The sequence below is a fragment of the Leuresthes tenuis genome, unplaced genomic scaffold (assembly GCF_036924035.1).
Source record: "Leuresthes tenuis unplaced genomic scaffold, fLeuTen1.0.hap1 SCAF_19, whole genome shotgun sequence".
Lineage (NCBI taxonomy): Eukaryota > Metazoa > Chordata > Actinopteri > Atheriniformes > Atherinopsidae > Leuresthes > Leuresthes tenuis.
Window position 1 is genome coordinate 1,064,138 of NW_027325373.1, and position 21,914 is coordinate 1,086,051.

The 21,914-nt window shown below is 45.5% G+C and overlaps 1 protein-coding gene across 1 annotated transcript; it reads right to left on the minus strand.

The window, feature by feature from the left end:
* Window positions 1–5,588: 5,588 nt before the first annotated feature.
* Window positions 5,589–6,793, minus strand: cldn5b (claudin 5b). Its single transcript, XM_072371521.1, has one exon. It carries the CDS (start codon window positions 6,685–6,687, stop codon window positions 6,040–6,042), a length of 648 nt encoding a protein of 215 aa, XP_072227622.1. The 5' UTR covers window positions 6,688–6,793; the 3' UTR covers window positions 5,589–6,039.
* Between the last annotated feature and the right edge of the window lie 15,121 nt (window positions 6,794–21,914).

A 21,914-nucleotide genomic window follows, 5' to 3' on the forward strand; every position in this document is an offset into this window, starting at 1 on the left:
GTGTCCTTAAAGCTAAAGAAGTTTGTGAACCTTAGTGTCCTTAAAGCTAAAGAAGTTTGTGAACCTTAGTGTCCTTAAAGCTAAAGAAGTTTGTGAACCTTAGTGTCCCTAAAGCTAAAGAAGTTTGTGAACCTTAGTGTCCTTAAAGCTAAAGAAGTTTGTGCACCTTAGTGTCCTTAAAGCTAAAGAAGTTTGTGAACCTTAGTGTCCTTAAAGCTAAAGAAGTTTGTGAACCTTAGTGTCCTTAAAGCTAAAGAAGTTTGTGAACCTTAGTGTCCTTAAAGCTAAAGAAGTTTGTGAACCTTAGTGTCCTTAAAGCCAAAGAAGTTTGTGAACCTTAGTGTCCTTAAAGCTAAAGAAGTTTGTGAACCTTAGTGTCCTTAAAGCTAAAGAAGTTTGTGAACCTTAGTGTCCTTAAAGCTAAAGAAGTTTGTGAACCTTAGTGTCCTTAAAGCTAAAGAAGTTTGTGAATCTTAGTGTCCTTAAAGCTAAAGAAGTTTGTGAACCTTAGTGTCCTTAAAGCTAAAGAAGTTTGTGAATCTTAGTGTCCTTAAAGCTAAAGAAGTTTGTGAATCTTAGTGTCCTTAAAGCTAAAGAAGTTTGTGAACCTTAGTGTCCTTAAAGCTAAAGAAGTTTGTGAACCTTAGTGTCCTTAAAGCGACGCTAAAGAAGTTTGTGAACCTTAGTATCCTTAAAGCGATGCTAAAGAAGTTTGTGAACCTTAGTGTCCTTAAAGCTAAAGAAGTTTGTGAACCTTAGTGTCCTTAAAGCTAAAGAAGTTTGTGAACCTTAGTGTCCTTAAAGCTAAAGAAGTTTGTGAACCTTAGTGTCCTTAAAGCTAAAGAAGTTTGTGAACCTTAGTGTCCTTAAAGCTAAAGAAGTTTGTGAACCTTAGTGTCCTTAAAGCTAAAGAAGTTTGTGAACCTTAGTGTCCTTAAAGCTAAAGAAGTTTGTGAACCTTAGTGTCCTTAAAGCGGCGCTAAAGAAGTTTGTGAACCCTATAACCTTTTGTTCTGCACCCTCCCAGGACTGAGTTTGCCCTGCAGCGGGGCTGAGGCTCACCACTCGTGTTCGGCTGTGCGTGTGCACGGTTCACATGAAGGTTCAGTTAAGGCTGCATGATTAGAACAGGATTATTCACTGATGTTATATAGATATTAGGTTTGAATTCCACTTTCATCCAAACTGCCACAGTCCTGCAGATCCTCACATTAGAACCTCTCTGAGAAGCAAAATGGAAATAAGAAGCAACAGAACTTAGAATGAGCCCACAGGGCTCTGCTTTCTCTTCACTTTGTGTTGAAATGATTCAAACCTGCAGGAATCAGTCGGTGCTGGTTGATGTTGGATCATCTGATTCTTTGGGTTCTGCTCCTGCAGATCATCTGTTTCTTTGGGTTCTGCTCCTGCAGATCATCTGTTTCTTTGGGTTCTGCTCCTGCAGATCATCTGTTTCTTTGGGTTCTGCTCCTGCAGATCATCTGTTTCTTTGGGTTCTGCTCCTGCAGATCATCTGTTTCTTTGGGTTCTGCTCCTGCGGATCATCTGTTTCTTTGGGTTCTGCTCCTGCAGATCATCTGTTTCTTTGGGTTCTGCTCCTGCGGATCATCTGTTTCTTTGGGTTCTGCTCCTGCGGATCATCTGTTTCTTTGGGTTCTGCTCCTGCAGATCATCTGTTTCTTTGGGTTCTGCTCCTGCAGATCATCTGTTTCTTTGGGTTCTGCTCCTGCGGATCATCTGTTTCTTTGGGTTCTGCTCCTGCAGATCATCTGTTTCTTTGGGTTCTGCTCCTGCAGATCATCTGTTTCTTTGGGTTCTGCTCCTGCAGATCATCTGTTTCTTTGGGTTCTGCTCCTGCAGATCATCTGTTTCTTTGGGTTCTGCTCCTGCAGATCATCTGTTTCTTTGGGTTCTGCTCCTGCAGATCATCTGTTTCTTTGGGTTCTGCTCCTGCAGATCATCTGTTTCTTTGGGTTCTGCTCCTGCAGATCATCTGTTTCTTTGGGTTCTGCTCCTGCAGATCGTCTGTTTCTTTGGGTTCTGCTCCTGCAGATCATCTGTTTCTTTGGGTTCTGCTCCTGCGGATCGTCTGTTTCTTTGGGTTCTGCTCCTGCAGATCATCTGTTTCTTTGGGTTCTGCTCCTGCAGATCATCTGTTTCTTTGGGTTCTGCTCCTGCAGATCATCTGATTCTTTGGGTTCTGCTCCTGCAGATCATCTGTTTCTTTGGGTTCTGCTCCTGCAGATCATCTGATTCTTTGGGTTCTGCTCCTGCAGATCATCTGTTTCTTTGGGTTCTGCTCCTGCAGATCATCTGATTCTTTGGGTTCTGCTCCTGCAGATCGTCTGTTTCTTTGGGTTCTGCTCCTGGGGATCGTCTGTTTCTTTGGGTTCTGCTCCTGCGGATCGTCTGTTTCTTTGGGTTCTGCTCCTGCGGATCGTCTGTTTCTTTGGGTTCTGCTCCTGCGGATCGTCTGTTTCTTTGGGTTCTGCTCCTGCGGATCATCTGTTTCTTTGGGTTCTGCTCCTGCGGATCATCTGTTTCTTTGGGTTCTGCTCCTGCAGATCCTCTGTTTCTTTGGGTTCTGCTCCTGCAGATCATCTGTTTCTTTGGGTTCTGCTCCTGCAGATCGTCTGTTTCTTTGGGTTCTGCTCCTGCAGATCATCTGTTTCTTTGGGTTCTGCTCCTGCGGATCATCTGATTCTTTGGGTTCTGCTCCTGCGGATCATCTGTTTCTTTGGGTTCTGCTCCTGCGGATCATCTGTTTCTTTGGGTTCTGCTCCTGCATATCATCTGTTTCTTTGGGTTCTGCTCCTGCAGATCATCTGTTTCTTTGGGTTCTGCTCCTGCAGATCATCTGTTTCTCTGGGTTCTGCTCCTGCAGATCATCTGTTTCTTTGGGTTCTGCTCCTGCAGATCATCTGTTTCTTTGGGTTCTGCTCCTGCGGATAATCCGATTCTTTGGGTTCTGCTCCTGCAGATCATCTGTTTCTTTGGGTTCTGCCCCTGCAGATCGTCTGTTTCTTTGGGTTCTGCTCCTGCAGATCGTCTGTTTCTTTGGGTTCTGCTCCTGCAGATCGTCTGTTTCTTTGGGTTCTGCTCCTGCAGATCGTCTGTTTCTTTGGGTTCTGCTCCTGCAGATCATCTGTTTCTTTGGGTTCTGCTCCTGCAGATCGTCTGTTTCTTTGGGTTCTGCTCCTGCAGATCGTCCGTTTCTTTGGGTTCTGCTCCTGCAGATCGTCTGATTCTTTGGGTTCTGCTCCTGCAGATCATCTGATTCTTTGGGTTCTGCTCCTGCAGATCATCTGTTTCTTTGGGTTCTGCTCCTGCAGATCATCTGTTTCTTTGGGTTCTGCTCCTGCAGATCATCTGTTTCTTTGGGTTCTGCTCCTGCAGATCATGTGTTTCTTTGGGTTCTGCTCCTGCAGATCATCTGTTTCTTTGGGTTCTGCTCCTGCAGATCATCTGTTTCTTTGGGTTCTGCTCCTGCAGATCATCTGTTTCTTTGGGTTCTGCTCCTGCAGATCATCTGTTTCTTTGGGTTCTGCTCCTGCAGATCATCTGTTTCTTTGGGTTCTGCTCCTGCAGATCTGCCCTCATGGCGCCCAAACTTCCCCAGGGACACAGGACAGCTGTGATTGGCTGCTGCAGGCAGGTGGTCAGTAGGGAGCCTTCCTTCAGCTTTGTGTTGCAGGAGCTGATTTAAACGCTGTTTCATTGTTGGACGTCAAAACGTAGATTTAGATTCAAATTTGATCGATTTCTCTGCCTTAAGTGGTGTTCCAGCTCACAGCTGCAGTTTCTGTTTCTGTATTTATCAGACGCTTTTATCCAAAGCAACTTACAAATGAAGATATAACAGCTTTATAAAAAGCTAACAATAAGCTAACAATAAGCTAACAATAAGCTAACAATAAGCTACATAGAAGGAACCCAGGAGTCCGACTCTGTCAGAGGGGACAGAGTAGAGATAGGGTGCAGGCATAGAAGGAAGTGCAGAAAGACTTTATTATTCACGTTTTAGCAGTTATTTGGTTAATTTAAGTGCAGATGTTGTCACAAAGGCGCATCATCAACCACATCATTGTGAAATGTTGGTTGACAAATCCATTTTTAGACAAAATGTGACCTTTTCTTGTAGAATTTTGGCTAATTTTCGGGTCCTACTTGCACCGAGGATTTTCTTTTAGGTGCCAGGATTCTCAATATTGACCTTAAAGTCAGAGTAAAACTGAAATAACTGCAGAACAATGTGTTATGAACTATTCGGTCAAGCATAGAGTTTATATTTCTGTATTCAGCAGACGTTTTTATCCAAAGCGACTTACAAATGAAGATATAACAGCTTTATAAAAAGCTAACAATAAGCTCCATAGAAGGAACCCAGGAGTCCGACTCTGTCAGAGGGGACAGAGTAGAGATAGGGTGCAGGCATAGAAGGAAGTGCAGGAGATGCTCTCTGAAGGTTTTTTGTTGTTTCCCACCATCCCAAAAGAAGCCAACTGGTCAGTGGCTGCAGGTTTTCCATGAGCCAAAACTCTGAAATGATAGAAAAGGCTTGACTCAAATGGTGAGGTCGATTTTACCGCCCCGAATCACAGCTTTCCTTGTCTTCCACACTTTTACTGCCTTTTGTAGAATTAAGTTACTCTTTACTCTCATTGCCTGGGCTAATCTAAACCGGTCCTTCAAATAACTCTCAAATTAACCACAGATACATGCAGTCTGATGACGATTTAATAAGCACCACGTTCATGTTTCTGTATTTATCAGACGCTTTTATCCAAACAGACTTACAAATGAAGATATAACAGCTTTATAAAAAGCTAACAATAAGCTCCATAGAAGGAACCCAGGAGTCCGACTCTGTCAGAGGGGACAGAGTAGAGATAGGGTGCAGGCATAGAAGGAAGTGCAGAAAGATAAAGTGCAGAGACAGAGGGGGGAGGGAAGTACAAGGTAAGTGCTGGGATAGGAGATGCTCTCTGAAGAGCTGGGTTTTCAGGAGCTTCTTGAAGATAGACAGGGACGCCCCTGTTCTGGTAGCGCTCGGTAGGTCATTCCACCATCGTGGGACGACACATGAACAGAGTTTCCAGAGGTGGTAACTGAACAAGACAAGTATACGTTGTTTCCCTTAAATACGACTGGAGCTGTGCACAAACGGGTTAAAATGACTTTGCCGATGAGTTTTGAACTGAAAGGGGCAGAGTGTTGAATGGAAGCCTCTGACAGACAGATTTCTGCACCAGTTCCAGGCGTAAATACCGTTTAAACCCAGTAAAAGAACCTTTGTATCAGCAGCAAACTGACACTTAAACCTTTTAATGACAGCAGACTGCTCTGTGGAAAAGTCATTCAGCATAAATTTATGGAAACGTGTTTAATTTGATGGAATTAAGATGAGTTTGCAGATTTTCTCTCTGTTCATCTGCCCTGAAACTCATGAATTATAGTTTTATTTCTTCATATTTCTGACCACACAAGCTTCTGAGGCCATTCTTTCTTTTGTAAAGTGTCAGATTATCGTCACAACAGGTTTATGAACTTTTCTCATGGTATAAAAAACAAGGACAGACAGATTAAAGTTGTTTTTTCTTTCTTTATTAGATTAAAAAAAGTCTGTATAAAATGACAGGAAGAACAAAACACTGTACATGCATTCAAATGCAAATTCCTCCTCTGACCACAGCCGGAGTGCACGTTCACGTGCATGGGAACAGGCATCAGAATGAGTCCAAAACACTATTTACAACGAAGCCTGAACAAAAACACGATGAAAGAACTCTTGTTACAAATCTCAGCCTCTGTTAACAGATTATTTCTAATCGAATTGGCTCCTGCGGTGCGTAAAACCGGATTAAACCCCTTTAGGAGCTTAAAAAAGCTCAAATTTACACTTAGTTCAGTGACACTTGCACATTTTTGACAGCGCGTGCCTGTGATGGAAGCACCGACGCGCAGAGGCGCAGCGTCTCTGGAGATGTTGGCGCCTGAAATCCAAATCCAAATGTACCCGAGTGGAACCGGAGCCTCCGTTTATACGTAGTGCTTCTTGTCGAACTCCCCGTTGGCTGTGATCGTCTTGGTTGGTGCGTATTTGATGGGGTACGAGCTTCTGGCCCCCTGGGAGAAGGAGCAGCACAGCAGGGTCCCGCCGAACAGCAGCAGCGCGGTGGCGGCCCAGCCGATGTAGATCGCCGCCCCGATCTCCCGCTTCTTGGACGAAGGCACCTGCGGGTTGTGGAAGTCCACGATGATGTTGTTGGCCATCCAGCAGAGCGGAACCAGCACGAACAGCCCGCTGATGATGTAGATCACCCCCCCGGCGTGCACCACCTTCGCCTTCACCGCCTCGTCCTTGAGGCAGTTGGTGCACTGCGCGCCGGCCACCGTCACCGTCAGCGCCACCACCCCCAGCACGGCGGAGACGATCGTGAGCGCGCGGGCAGTCTGCAGGTCCTGCGTCAGCGCCAGGACGGAGTCGTGGATTTTGCACTGCATCTGGCCGGTGCTCTGCACCACGCACGACATCCACAGGCCGTCCCACATGGTCTGAGCCACCACGATGTTGGAGTCGATGAAGGCGGTGACCTTCCACATGGGCAGCCCGCAGGCCACCATCACCAGCAGCGAGCCCGTGACGCACAGCGCCAGGCCCAGGAACTCCAGACACGCAGCAAGCATGGCTCCTTCTCAGTGCTCTGACTCCTTCTGTGACAGGTGAGGGGTCCTCGCGCTGCTTTCTGCTCTCAGCTCAGAGTGGGTGCGCTCCGTGCGGGCTCCGCGTTTATCAGAGCCCAAACCGGCCAACTTTGGGCCAATCAGCAGCCAGTGCGTCTTTGTGTCAGCCAAAGAGGGGCGGCAGCACCTCGCACGCGCCAGTGCGCGGGCGCATGCACGCGCTGCGCACTGGTGTGAGAGAGTGTTTACCGTTTGGAGCAGAGAGCAGCATGAGTGGAGGCTTCCTGTCATTCAGAGCCGCGAAGCAGAAACGCTGCTTTTGTTTCTCATCTCAAGAGTTTTCTGGGTTTTACCTGGTGAAAAGGAACCTGCTGCACCTGCCCCCCCCCCCCCCCCCCCCCCCCCCCATGTGTTAACCCTGTCCCTCTCAGGTAATGTGGGCATCAGCAGAAGAAGAACTTCTGGGGAACTGAATCCTGAATAACTGCAGTAAAGTTTATTTAATAGGGAGTTAAGTTGATCAGTAAACTTCCTCATCCAGACTGGATATATATGTATATATATATATATATATATGTATATATATATATATATGTTGGTCCAAAGAGCAAAAAGTTGGAGTTGATCAGTTAAGGTGAACAAAATCAAACAATTTAGCTTTTTCTGACTCTTTTTCTTTCTATTTCTGCATTTCAGTCAGACTTGGAAGTTTGAGTTTTTTAGTCAGAACACGACCAAAGTTTTCTGTCTCAGACAGAACTTCAGCAGCACATTTACCCAGATTTACTCACATTTACCCACATTCACTCAGATTCACTCAGATTCACTCAGACATTTACCCAGATTTACTCGGTGTTTCTGACACCTGCTGCTTGTGTGGAGCTCAGAAGGTCTGACGGTGGCTCTTCAGTCTGCTCAGGACACATTCTGCACTCCCATGGTTGTGGTTTCAGACGAGTTTTGGAACTGAAGAGGTTCGGTTTATAAAAACACGGTCAGGGTTCCCTACAGTTGGATACAGCTGCTCCTGGTTTATATTCGTGGGTTCTGACACTATGTTCTGGAGATAAATGTACTTCATCTAACTTTTTATGGAACTAAAGACCACAAATGAACATAATTTTCTCTTTAATGACTCAAAGCTTGAAGTTAAAGCCCAGAAGTTGAATTAAATGAAAGAATTAGCATCACAGCAACAGTTTTTATCGACTGGAGCCCAAAAACCTTAGTGGGATCTGTATTCCCCTCCTTATTTTCCCTCCTTATCCTTAGTCAGAAGCTCAGGATGTGCTGAGGCCGGGGAGACCTCAGTTCCTCTGACAGACTCTTTCATTCTTGCCGTTTTGTCCACATCGGCAGCAGAGCCTCCATCACACAGTCCAGAGCAGCTGATCATTCAGCTCCATCCAGCTGTGGCTGAAAGGGAAGCTGCTGTAAGATTCAGGAACGAGGGACTGAGGACAAACTGTTCGTTCCTGAAGGAGAAGAGAAAAGAAACCAGCAGTCAGTCATCAGAGTTCATCTTTCTGATCGGATCTTCTTCTCTCTGTCTGTCGCACTTCTTCTTCTTCTCCTCTTTCTGCTTCTCCTTTAATTTCCCTTTTTTCTCCTCATCCATCATCATCTTTTTGTTTTTCTTCACATCTTTCTTCTTCTCCTCTTTTTATTCTTTCTCTCCTCCCCCTTCCCCTTTTTAATCATTTTCTTTTTATTCTCTTTATTTTTCTCCCAGTTCTTCTCCTCCTTCTTTTCTTTCTGATCGGATCTTCTCTCTCTCCGTCTGTCGCACTTCTTCTTCTCCTCTTTCTGCTTCTCCTTTAATTTCCCTTTTTTCTCCTCGTCCTTCATCATCTTTTTGTTTTTCTTCACATCTTTCTTCTTCTCCTCTTTTTATTCTTTCTCTCCTCCTGCTTCCCCTTTTAATCATTTTCTTTTTATTCTCTTTATTTTTCTCCCAGTTCTTCTCCTCCTTCTTTTCTTTCTGATCGGATCTTCTTCTCTCCGTCTGTCGCACTTCTTCTTCTTCTTCTTCTTCTTCTCCTCTTTCTGCTTCTCCTTTAATTTCCCTTTTTTCTCCTCGTCCTTCATCATCTTTTTGTTTTTCTTCACTTCTTCTTCTTCACATCTTTCTGCTTCTCCTTTAATTTCCCTTTTTTCTCCTCATCCATCATCTTTTTGTTTTTCTTCACATCTTTCTTCTTCTCCTCTTTTTATTCTTTCTCTCCTCCTCCTTCCTTTTTAATCATTTTCTTTTTATTCTCTTTATTTTTCTCCCAGTTCTTCTCCTCCTCCTTCTCTTCCTGATTGGTTCTTCACTCCTTTTAGAATAAATTTCACTCAGAATCAAACCTCAGGCCACTTCGGTCCAATTCATCTAAATATAGTCGAGTAAAAACTAATCAGTTAGAATATAAATGAGTCCAATTCATACTGAGCCAATAAAAAAGTAACTTTGAAGTGAAGTTTAACCAACAGCTGGTTAGTTTTCTGATAAATACTCAATGTTTAATTCAGTTCTTTCTTCTGTTTCTACATGAAATCGCAGCCAAACGTGGACCTTTATCAGCTTCTTAAAGGAAAGTCGGTCTGAAAATAGCCTCCTGGATGTGGAAGTCAGCGATGCCACGTGAGCACATGTGTTTACTGCAGGGATGCGTGCTGATGGGAGCTGGACCACACCTACTGTAATCATACAATCTCCGTGTTTTAGTCCGAGTTGCTGGTTCTGCCTTATTTAGACTCACAGTTTGAATCATAACAGAGGCATCAAAGGGGGAGGAGGTGGGGGAGGGGTTGTTGACTCACCCTTCTGGACTCCATGGCAGATAAGACAAAGTGGGTGGAGAAGGAGCCGTGGTGCCCAAGATAATTCAGATAATTTCAGACATTATTCAGCTTTTTGCACCTATTAACCCAGATATGCACTATATGTCCAAAAGTATCTGCTTTACATCCCGTTCTTAATCCAGAGGGTTTAATATGATGTCGCCCCTCCCTTTAAAGCTATAACAGCTTCATCTTTAGGAGCTTTAGGAGTGTTTATGGGAGTTTTTGAGCATTATTCCACAAGTCTGGCTCTCAGTCTCTGCTCTAATTCATCCCAACGGTGTTCCATCAGGCTGAGGTCAGGTTCTTCCTCACCAAACTGGCTCATCCAGGTCTTTATGGACTTTGCTTTGTGCAGCCATGTTGGAGCAGGAAGGGTCCATCCCCCAAACTGTTTCCACAGAGTTGGGAGCATGAAATGGTCCAAAATCTCTTGGTATCTGAAGCATTCAGAGTTCCTTTCACTGGAACTAAGGGGCCAAGCCCAGCTCCTGAAGAACAGCCCCACACCATAATCCCCCCTCCACCAAACTTTACACTCGGCACGATGCAGTCAGACAAGAACCGTTCCCCTGGCAACCGCCAAACCCAGACTCCTCCATCAGGTTGGCAGATGGAGAAGCCTGATTGGTCACTCCAGAGAACACGTCTCCACTGTTCTGGAGTCCAGTGGCGGCAGCTTTACGCCGCTGCATCCAACGCTTTGTATGGCTTGGATGCAGTTACCATGGAAACCCACTCCATAAAGCTCTCTACGCGCTGATCTTGACCAAACATCTCCACTTTGCTCTGGTCTGTCCAAAGGACATTGTTCCAGAAGTCTTGAGCTTTGTTCAGATGCAGCTTTGCAAACCTAAGCTGTGCTGCCATGTTCTTTTTAGAGAGAAGAGGCTTTCTCCTGCAGCCCTTCCAAACAAGACATCCTTGTTCAGCCTTTTTCTAACTGTGCTGTCATGACCTTTAACCTTTAGCATGCTAACTGAGGCCTGTAGAGTCTGAGATGTAGCTCTGGGCTTTTTCACCTTGGGGTGACCTTTAACCTTTAGCATGCTAACTGAGGCCTGTAGAGTCTGAGATGTAGCTCTGGGCTTTTTCACCTTGGGGTGACCTTTAACCTTTAACATGCTAACTGAGGCCTGTAGAGTCTGAGATGTAGCTCTGGGCTTCTTCACCTTGGGGTGACCTTTAACCTTTAACATGCTAACTGAGGCCTGTAGAGTCTGAGATGTAGCTCTGGGCTTCTTCACCTTGGGGTGACCTTTAACCTTTAGCGTGCTAACTGAGGCCTGTAGAGTCTGAGATGTAGCTCTGGGCTTCTTCACCTTGGGGTGAACTTTAACATTTAGCATGCTAACTGAGGCCTGTAGAGTCTGAGATGTAGCTCTGGGCTTCTTCACCTTGGGGTGACCTTTAACCTTTAACATGCTAACTGAGGCCTGTAGAGTCTGAGATGTAGCTCTGGGCTTCTTCACCTTGGGGTGAACTTTAACCTTTAGCATGCTAACTGAGGCCTGTAGAGTCTGAGATGTAGCTCTGGGCTTCTTCACCTTGGGGTGAACTTTAACATTTAGCATGCTAACTGAGGCCTGTAGAGTCTGAGATGTAGCTCTGGGCTTCTTCACCTTGGGGTGACCTTTAACCTTTAACATGCTAACTGAGGCCTGTAGAGTCTGAGATGTAGCTCTGGGCTTCTTCACCTTGGGGTGAACTTGCTGGGACGTCCACTCCTGGGAAGATTGACAGCTGTCCTGAATGTTTTCCACTTGTGAATAATCTTTCTCTCTGTAGAATGATGGACTCCAGATAGTCTGGAAATGGCCTTATAACCCTTCCCAGACTGATGGGCAGCAGCAGCTGCTTCTCTCAGATCATTGCTGATGTCTTTCCTCCTTGGCATCGTGTTAAACTGACAGAACTCCTGCTTTTATAGAGCTGCTCACACTGACTGAGGATCAGTTAATCAGAGCATTGATCAGTTAATCAGAGCATTGATCAGCAGCTGCTGGCTGCTTCTTACCCTCTTAGTTTCTGTGGAAGCAGTGGGTTCACTTAGTTTTTCACACACAAGGTTAGACTTTTTATGGATGATGTAACTCTTTTACATTTATAGATGACTTAATTTCTGTCCTTAATGTCTGTTTTATTTCCCTAATTAACAGAATACTTTGTGTGGTTTCCACAGAAGATTCCTTTCAGTGCATGGAAGCTGATTCGTGTTCCACCATAACTCTCCCCCCATCCAGCTGCTCCATTGTTAACACAGGATGGTACAGAGCCGAAATGTTCTCAGGATGAGCCGCTAACATTAAAGACTCGTCTGATCCAGACCACTGGCCCGCGGGCCAAATATTGGTACCGGACAAACGCACAACAAAAGCACAGTTTTATATCAAAAGTCAAGGCCTCAGCAGCAGGTGACATTTCAATGTGGATAATAAAACGAGTTGATGTGGAAAAGGAGGACGATGACATTCCCGGTGCCTCGGAGAACAATGGAGGCGAAGGGAAGTGATAAGAGACAGGACATCCTACCGCTGCTGCATCTCGGCCCTCCGACCCGCTGCTGCCACGTCAGCTGGCAGCAAACACAGCTGAAGACGGCGAACGCCACTCAGCAGCGAACACGTCAGTCCAAACGGCCCCAAAGGCAGCTCACAGAAACAAGTGAAGAGAAGGATTTGGTGGATTCTGGCACAGGAGAACCACGAGACTTTGGAGATGTGGGGAAAACAATGTGCACGAACAGTTCTGCCTTTTCTGCATCTCACGGCTTCCAGTTAACACTTCTGCATCGCTTCAGTCCTCAGAAACAATGGTTTCTTGCCAGATTGTCACCTTTGTTCTCTGCTGTGTGTCAGTTTCCCTGTTTCCACTGCTCTGGGTTTCTGTTTTCTGCATCTTGCCTCAGCAGGTCAGGTTTCGTTGTACATCAGAGTAAATTGAATTCTTTCACCTGTCTGCCTGCAGAGAGGAGTTAGGTCCTCGATGCAGCTGCTGAACATCTGTGACTTTTAAAGTCTTTTAAAATGAAGAAAGTGAGTGATTCCCTGAGAGCTTCCTGCAGCCAGACTGCTCTGGGTTTGCAGAGGCAGGCGGGGAAGAGACGTAGAAGAATAACTTTTTGGCAAATACAACAATTCAGTTCTTTGGTGGATTTTTACACCTTGAAACTTTGGCAACATCATGCAATTTTTCAGCCTCAAAGTCTTCGTCTACAGGCTGATTTATACTCCAGCGTCGGCCCTTAATGCTGAATCTCCACAGTTCCACCTACAGGCTGCTGTAAAACCCATCTGTCAGAGAATTAGCTTTTCCTGTTTACCTGCGAGCTGGAACTGGAATTAATGGACTCCAAGGAGCAAGTTCCTCTGTTGCAGTATCTGAAACACCTTCAGCGTAAAAGGATGGATGTTAACGAATGGAGGAGGGAGGATTTACTGGTGTCACAGCGTTCATGTACCGTAACCTCAGAGGATAAAAGTGAACAAATGAATCTTCACAACTGATTGAGTGTCAGTGCTGTGGGTGAGGTTGGGTCACTCTGGCACACTTTTTAACATGTTTAATTCATTTTTCATTCTACATTTAAACAATTTCCATTAGAATCCGGTTAGCTTCCTCCTGACTGATGCATTTAATAAGAAAAAGTGAGTTTTCTTGGTTCTTCATAGCACAGGAAGTATTTCTTTAACTTTGTTCTTTTCCAGTGAAATACAGTCCAATTGGTATTTATCATCACAGAGTGATTATTATTGGATAGCTGCTGTAAATACCTTTGACTACACTGAATTAATCTTGTGCTGTTGTTGTTGTGCTAGCTGTTAGCATCCAGCTGAGTGTTCAGATCTGACGTGCTGATGATCAACGCTCTGCAGACTTTTGTCCTCGTTTTTTATAAAATGCTTTGATTTGCTTTGTAAACTGTGCCAGTTGGCAAAATTTTTAAATTCAATAATAATTTATTAACCTCTGAAGGTAAATTATATCCCTGCAGTATTAATTATTATTATTAAAGATCAGCTGTTGCTGCAGATAACAAATGTCTGCCCGGATAGTCTTAAAGCTGAGCAGAGAGCTGTTAGAGTTGTTCCTGCAGCCAGGTCCAGGATTCCACCATCTGTTGTTAACCAGCTCTGTGATCCTCCTCCTTTACTGTTAGCGCTCTGTCTGCAGTCTCTGTCTGCCCGGATAGTCTTAAAGCTGAGCAGAGAGCTGTTAGAGCTGTTCCTGCAGCCAGGTCCAGGATTCCACCATCTGTTGTTAACCAGCTCTGTGATCCTCCTCCTTTACTGTTAGCGCTCTGTCTGCAGTCTCTGTCTGCCCGGATAGTCTTAAAGCTGAGCAGAGAGCTGTTAGAGTTGTTCCTGCAGCCAGGTCTCTGCCTGATATTCCTGCTGTGTCCTCATCAGGGCTCCGAGCTCGTCCATTTTATCCACCAGAGATCTCACATTTCCCCTGATGATTAAAGGAAGAAATGCTTTAAACTTCCTCCTTTTCCTTTATTTTGTTCCTGCTCTGCATCACAGACGTCTCCTCTTCAACTCATCTTGATTTGAGGTCTTGTTGCAGGCATTACTTGGGCTTTTACTTTGGAAAGCTCAGTTAGCTGCGCCAACAGGTTAACAACTTTCCTGTTGCCGTGGTTACGAATCATAATGATCAATAGGTTGGGGTTAGATGTAAAAAAAAAATGACCAGAAGTCCTTCCAGCAGCTCAGCATCCAAACCAGCACAGAGAAATGTTTCAGAAACATGTTTTTTCACAGAAAAAAGCTCAGGACGATGAAAAAAAGACGCCATGAATGTAAAATTCACACAGAATTCGTGTATTTAATCATCTGCTGTTCATAAAATCATGAAATGATTCAGAGAAGTCTGTGAACGCAAAGAGGAAAATATCTTTAGACACCGCTTGGGCTCAGGAAGAGTTCAGAAAACCCCTAAAAGTGAAGTTAAAAGTCCGTCGTGCAAAGAAAAAAACACAGAAACATAGATCAGTACAAACTGATCTCAACACATCTCAGCAGCGAGCGAGCAGGAGGGAACATTTCTCTGTGGCTGTAAACATTCAGAACCTTCAGCCTCAGAAAGAGGAGAGGAAGCATCTGGCTTTTTGAGGAGCTGCACACACAAAAACACACAATCATAATGTTTCAATCACCGCTCTCCGTCTGCTGGCAGCCTCCAGCGTCTCGGCTTTGATTAGCTCTCATTCTCTGGTGTTTCTGGGCCGACAGGAACCCGGCGCTCATGACCCACTCACCTACTACGTGACATCACGACATGTTCTGCTTCATGTGCAGCGTGCGTTTGAGCGTGTGCGTGCAGCCGAGTGATGAGCTTTCCAGGCGCAGAGCTGATTGTGTTCCTCTGAAGGAATGTTGTTTGTCAGCATGCTGACGTCCTGGTCGGAGCGACACCTGCCACCTCTGTCCTCGATGTGAAAGGGCCACCGTACGCCTGCTATCACACTATCAGCAAAACGGCGACTCCAGGCATCCAGGCTGGAGTATTTCCAGCGCTCCACATCCATTAATCCTCCACATCAGGACAAATATTTACACTTTAGCTCAAATTTGCTCCTGTTGTGTTGCGCCAGACTATTTTTGGTGACTAAAACGGCTCCACAGCTGTGAGGTCAGAAATAACGACCTGTTGTTCCCCTTTTTAAGAGCCGGTGAGGACTTTAAATCATAATCCCTTAGAAGTGGAAGAGGGTGTGCTTTCTTTTTCACATCAGTGAAGGCTGCAGGACTGAAACCGACACAACTGGAGCTGAGGAGCAGCTTTTAAAAGGTGAAACGGTTGGAAAAGTCTGTATTTTGTTTCTACACTAAACTAATACGAATATAAAAGGTCACTCGACTCTAATGATGACAAAGAGTCATAATGAGCTGTCGCACAAATCCCCAGAGAGAGCATAAATACAGCAAAGTGAATTCATTAGTCACTGAGCATGACTGCTTTAACGAGCCGGTGACTCAGACTCAGATTAACCTGCTCTGATTGGAGCTTCTGTTTCGAGTTTAAACTTCGTGTTTACTGTGGTTACTCTTCCTCTGGTGACTAATTCCACCTGTTTTAACAAAAGCTGGATGTGACACATTCATTCAGCCCAGAGTGCCTCCACAGCTCCGTCATCCTGTGTGAATTCAGCTCCTGTTTTCATTTTCATTATGAGGCCAGAGCTTTCTGCAGAAAACACCAATTGTATTTTAATTTCAAGCAACTTCCATTGAACAGCAGATTGTTGTGAAAATCCCATCCCAGCTCCGAGAAGCCAGGGTGTCGTGTTTCCAGGCTGCAGACGTGAACTTTCATCCTGTTACAGTCTAACCTGGATCTGAGTGACAGAAAACATATTCACAAATGAAAGGAAACATTAAAGAATATCGCTGACGTGGTCTTCCCCCATGAGTGAGGGACGTCCCAACAGATCAGAGCTCATCCTGTTGAAGGATTAATGTGTCGGGGGTCCAAAGTGCCGAGGAGAGGAGCTTTAAACAAATACAGGGGAGCAGTCACAATGTGACGGAAAACACAAGAAACACTAATATAATATGCAAAAAAAACCAGAGAAAGTTACAAAACAGACAGAAAATTAGCACAAAGAGTCACCATTTAACAAAATTCCTTAAAAAAATGCCCACGAACAAATACAAGTAATGCAGAGCAAATCGGTTAATAAAAAAATCCAGAAAACGTCAATAAAGAAAAGAAAGGAGATCTAAAAGAACCAGGAACAGTGGGACCTCGGCGTGATACAGACGGCTGCATGGTTTCTGAGGCAGATCCAGAATCTGAGACCTCTTTGTGCTCAGAGAGGAATCAGAATAAAGAGTGAGGCTCAGGACCTCTGAGCAGACCTTTTAAATCAGGGAAAGTGTTCTTAGGTTCTGATGAAACTGTGTAGATGCAGCTGGACCACAGCTGATGTCTCTGCAGCTGCAGGAAGAGGAGATGATGGCTTACTTCCTGTTTCTGACAGTCAGCTTTGATTTCTTTTGACTTTAGTCATATTTTGTTAAAACTAACAAACTGGATCCAAAGTTCATGTTTTTCAAGGCAAGAGCAACTCCTGGAAAAATCCCCAAGAAAAAGGCCTCAGAATGTTTGAAGAAGTCTTGAATTTCTTGCTCAAGTTTTCAAAGATGTCTTCTTTATTTGTGTAGATTTAGTTTTATAAGTCGTCTCGTTTGTTATCTTTTAGATGGGTTCCCCTGCCAACGTGATCACAGAAGGATCACAGAAGGATCACAGAAGGATCCCAGAAGGATCACAGGAGGATCACAGAAGGATCACAGAAGGATCACAGAAGGATCACAGGAGGATCACAGAAGGATCACAAAAGGATCACAAAAGGATCACAGAAGGATCACAGAAGGATCACAGAAGGATCACAGAAGGATCACAGGAGGATCACAGAAGGATCACAGGATCACAGAAGGATCACAGAAGGATCACAGAAGGATCACAGGATCACAGGATCACAGAAGGATCACAAAAGGATCACAGGATCACAGAAGGATCACAAAAGGATCACAAAAGGATCACAGAAGGATCACAGAAGGATCACAGGATCACAGAAGGATCACAAAAGGATCACAAAAGGATCACAGAAGGATCACAGAAGGATCACAAAGACACAGGAACCGGCCTCCGAGGCCAACGTGATCACAGAAAGATCACAGAAGGATCACAGAAGGATCACAGGATCACAGGATCACAGAAGGATCACAGGATCACAGGATCACAGAAGGATCACAGGGGCACAGGAACCAGCCTCCGAGGCCAATGTGATCACAGAAGGATCACAGAAGGATCACAGGATCACAGAAGGATCACAGGAGGATCACAGGATCACAGAAGGATCACAGGATCACAGAAGGATCACAGGATCACAGAAGGATCACAGGGGCACAGGAACCAGCCTCCGAGGCCAACGTGATCACAGAAGGATCACAGGATCACAGAAGGATCACAAAAGGATCACAAAAGGATCACAGAAGGATCACAGAAGGATCACAAAGACACAGGAACCGGCCTCCGAGGCCAACGTGATCACAGAAGGATCACAGGAGGATCACAGGAGGATCACAGAAGGATCACAGGAACCAGCCTCCGAGGCCAACGTGATCACAGAAGGATCACAGAAGGATCACAAAAGGATCACAGAAGGATCACAGAAGGATCACAAAGACACAGGAACCAGCCTCCGAGGCCAACGTGATCACAGAAGGATCACAGAAGGATCACAGGAGGATCACAGAAGGATCACAGAAGGATCACAGAAGGATCACAGAAGGATCACAGAAGGATCACAGGATCACAGAAGGATCACAGAAGGATCACAGAAGGATCACAGGATCACAGAAGGATCACAGGAGGATCACAGAAGGATCACAGAAGGATCACAGGAGGATCACAGGAGGATCACAGGAGGATCACAGGAGGATCACAGAAGGATCACAGGTGGATCCCAGAAGGATCACAGAAGGATCACAGGATCACAGAAGGATCACAGAAGGATCCCAGGGACAGGAACCTTCCTTTAGCAAAAACAAACATGCAAAACAAATAAAACACAGCAGTTTTGCTGCTCTGTGGCGGAGGTTGAAGAGGCCATTTTGTCCCGGTACAAAGAAATAACCCCCCTCCTCCGTGTGTTTATCTGAGGATAACCCCCCCTCCTCCGTGTGTTTATCTGAGGATAACCCCCCCTCCTCCGTGTGTTTATCTGAGGATCAGCGAGTGTTCAGGCCACAGCAACATGTGGATCTGCCGGTGGAGACGTTTCTCCTCCTCTCTGCTGCCCCACAGCCGTATCTAAGAGGACTTGTTTTGATTTCCGGAGCCATTTTCCCGCCTTATCAGGGCCATCGGCTCATTTCCTGTGTGTAACAGCCCCATTTCCTGTCTCTGTGGAGCACAGTCAGAGATAACACAGCCGCCACACTGATTCCCTGTCCTTGCTCCTTGTCTGTTCCTGCTCCCCGACTTCTCTTCTAATCTTTAAGATGAAAAATTAGCCGTTATCATCTCTGGGTGTTTACTCCTGGAATTGTGACCCAGATATTTCCTGCTCTGTGGGGGGGGGGGAGGCAGGGCACACCAACTGTAACTCTGAGCTCGGTTTGTTTGCTCGGTATTCCTGCATCTTTCACGAAGAACAAATAATCCTCTGAGTCCATTGTCCCTCTGCCATTGAGAAGGAGAAAATGCTCCCTCAGAACAATAAGCACTTCCTTCTGTTAGATTTAGTGTTCAACTGAAGCGACAAATCAACAGAAAGCACATGTGATGGGCCATTGTACAGCGCTGTGCTCCGGCCTTCCTGAGTTAGCTTGCTTCCCAGCTGAGGTCACGGTGTGGGGAGGAAACGGTCACATACACCAGTGTTCCCACATGGTCACATACATGCCTCCCCAGCACAAACACACATACAGAGTTAACGCTTATAAAAACCCCAACAAATCCTCAGCAAACACTGTTTAAAATACTGAAGGATGGAACTGCTTCATCCTTCAATCTGAACTTTCCAAATGCATCTCAGGCACAGAACACATTTGTTCTTTTTTAAAGGCATCACCTGTCCATGGGAGTACCCCAAGGCACGATGCTGGGACCCCTTCTCTTTGCTTATCTCCTCATCCATCCATCCATCATCTGCCGCTTATCCGGGGGTCGCGGGGGCAGCAGCTTGAGCAGAGGAACCCAGGCCTCCCTGTCCCCGGCCACTTCCTCCAGCTCCTCCGGGGGGACCCCGAGGCGTTCCCAGGCCATAGTCTCTCCAACGTGTCCTGGGTCTCCCCCGGGTCTCCTCCCAGTGGGACGGGCCCAGAACACCTCCCCAGGGAGGCGTCCAGGGGGCATCCTAACCAGATGCCCCCTCATCTTATCTCCTCATATCACTGCTAACCCAGCTGTACCCATCCTTCGACCCCACAGTTTCAGCCTCAGCTTGTCCCTGAGCAGAAACGACTGAGGCCCACAGCGTCTCCGGGGGGCTCGTCGGTGTCACCTGGCATCCCAGGTGCACCCCCCCCTCTGCTCTGACGTCCTCCACCTGCTGCTGTTGTTGCTGCTTTGGGCCCCAGCTGGTTATCCTCTTTACCCAGCAGCTGGACTGTTCTGCAGCTTTGAACCTTTGAATTCACAGATCCTTCTGCAGCCTGATGGTTGAGATATCCTTCAGCTAAACTGTGATTCCAGCCAAATCTTTACAGTTTACATCAGAAAAATCAGGCTCAGTCTGCCACGAACTCCTGGTACAGACCATGCTTACCTCCCAGCATGCATGGTGAAACCCCCACAGATGCTCCAGAACATGGCACAGCATCTGGTGTCCAGTCAGCTATAAAGGTCACATGACCCTCCTCCACTCCTTGACCTCCATGGCGGCCTGGATCAGATCCAGTCCTTAACGCTGCCGATAGTCTTCTGGATCTGCAGCAGCCAAACAGGCTGAAGCGCCCTCTGAAGCTTGAATGTTGTTCTTTTTCTGAAAGCACCTGCAGATAAAATAAAAATAAAAGAGAGCTGAGACGTAGCAGAGAAGAGGGAACCTTGATCTCCAGATAATGATTGTAAGCCTCAACCTAACCTTTCAAAATCCTAAACACGGAGCAAAAGAGACTTTTAAAAAGGCAAATATTGTGTAGAACTCCTGATCTTTCTGTTTCCCTCCAAGCAGCCAGACTTTCCTGTAATCTTTAAGTGTCTTTAAGTGTCCTGATCAATAGTTCTGCAGCTTTCTGAAGCTCTCTCAGAATTTTTTTTGGACATTTTTTGCTTTTTTTCTCATCTTCAGTCCTTGTTCCTGAACATTTTCAGTGTTTTTTCTTTGTTCAGCCACTTAACTCTGACCTTTGACCCATTCAGGCAGAAAAAAGGCTCCTAACTCAAGGGATGAACCAGTGTTGTGTCGACACAGAACAGACAACTTAGCAAAGAAGCCATTTTAAACTGGATCTTTAGGCACTTTGTCACAAAGACACATGATTTGTTCCCATTTCTTTAGCTGCATCTATGAAAAACAGCAAAGAAAACACAGTTTGACAGACAGAAAATAGGATTTCTGCAGCAACAAGGTGATTCCCAAAGAGCTATTAGCTGAAAACTTGGCATATCTCAGCATGGTGTGCAGTGTGTCCTTAAAACATTTGAGGAAACTGGACAAGTGGAGGACAAAAGAAGAAGTGTCAGGCCTAAAAAACTATCTCCAGCAGATGAACAGGATCTGAAAGTGATGTCCTTAAGAAAGAGGAAAAAATCCAGCTGTGACCTGACAGGACCTGAGAGATGCATCTGGACCTTCAGCTGATCCATCTACTGTTGGCCCAAGCCTCATCAGAAATGGTCTCCATGGAAGGGTGGCTGTCAAGAAGCCGTTCTTAAGGAAGGGAAACAGGGAGAAAAGGCTGAGCTGTGCCAAATGACACAAGAAGTGGACTGAAAATCAGTGGCAACAGGTCTTATGGAGGGATGAATCCTCCCCAGAGCCCGGACCTCAACATTATTGAAGCAGTGTGGGATCATCTGACAGAGAACGGAACAAAAGGCAGCCCACATCCAAAGAAGAGCTTTGGGATGTCCTTCAAGAAGCCTGGAGAACTATTCCTGAAGACTCCTTAAAGAAATGACAGAAAGCTTGTCTCAGAGGGTTCAGGCTGAGTTGGAGAATAAAGGAGGTCAGTCCTAATCAGGTCAGTGAACCTATTTCCTGTTTTCTGTTCTGATATAAAGTAACGAGGGGTGACTTAAGACTTTTGAACAATACGATATAAAAACCTCTGGGTCAGACAGAGGTGAATCCAGACCATCTGTGTTTCCCTGTGACTCCGCCTCCTTCAGGTGCGCCGTTGTCCGTTGTTTTTCTCGCTCACCGTCTCTGCTTTAGAGTCTTTCTGCAGAATCTTGTGATTAAAGGTCTGAAACCAGCATGTGAGGTCGCTAACAGGCCACTTATATACATTCAGCCACACAATACTTCATTGTTGTTGGATATTTGTCTTAAAACACTGGAGTTCCTGCCGGGATGTTTATATTCGGACATGTGTGTGTCTGTGTGACGCTTAAATGAACAAGAGCAGCCTTAATCTTTACATCCGGCGGATGACAATTAAATATTTGTTCTCATCAGGTAAGATCCTCTCCACACAGAGCTATTAAACGCTACCGTTGAAGCGCCTTAAACAAGAAAACTGACTCCCAGAAAGCAGTTGAGGTCATTGAAGGATGTGACCTTTGAGTAAAATCAGTTAAAAAACACCTTAAACATTGGCTGAGCAGAAACTCTCACAGCTGTGGTTGTATTTCAGCTGTGCTGTGTGGTTATTCAGGGGTTTAGTGATGTTATTTTTGGTCATTTTGTTCCTTTTGGGTGTTTTTTACATGTATTTGTG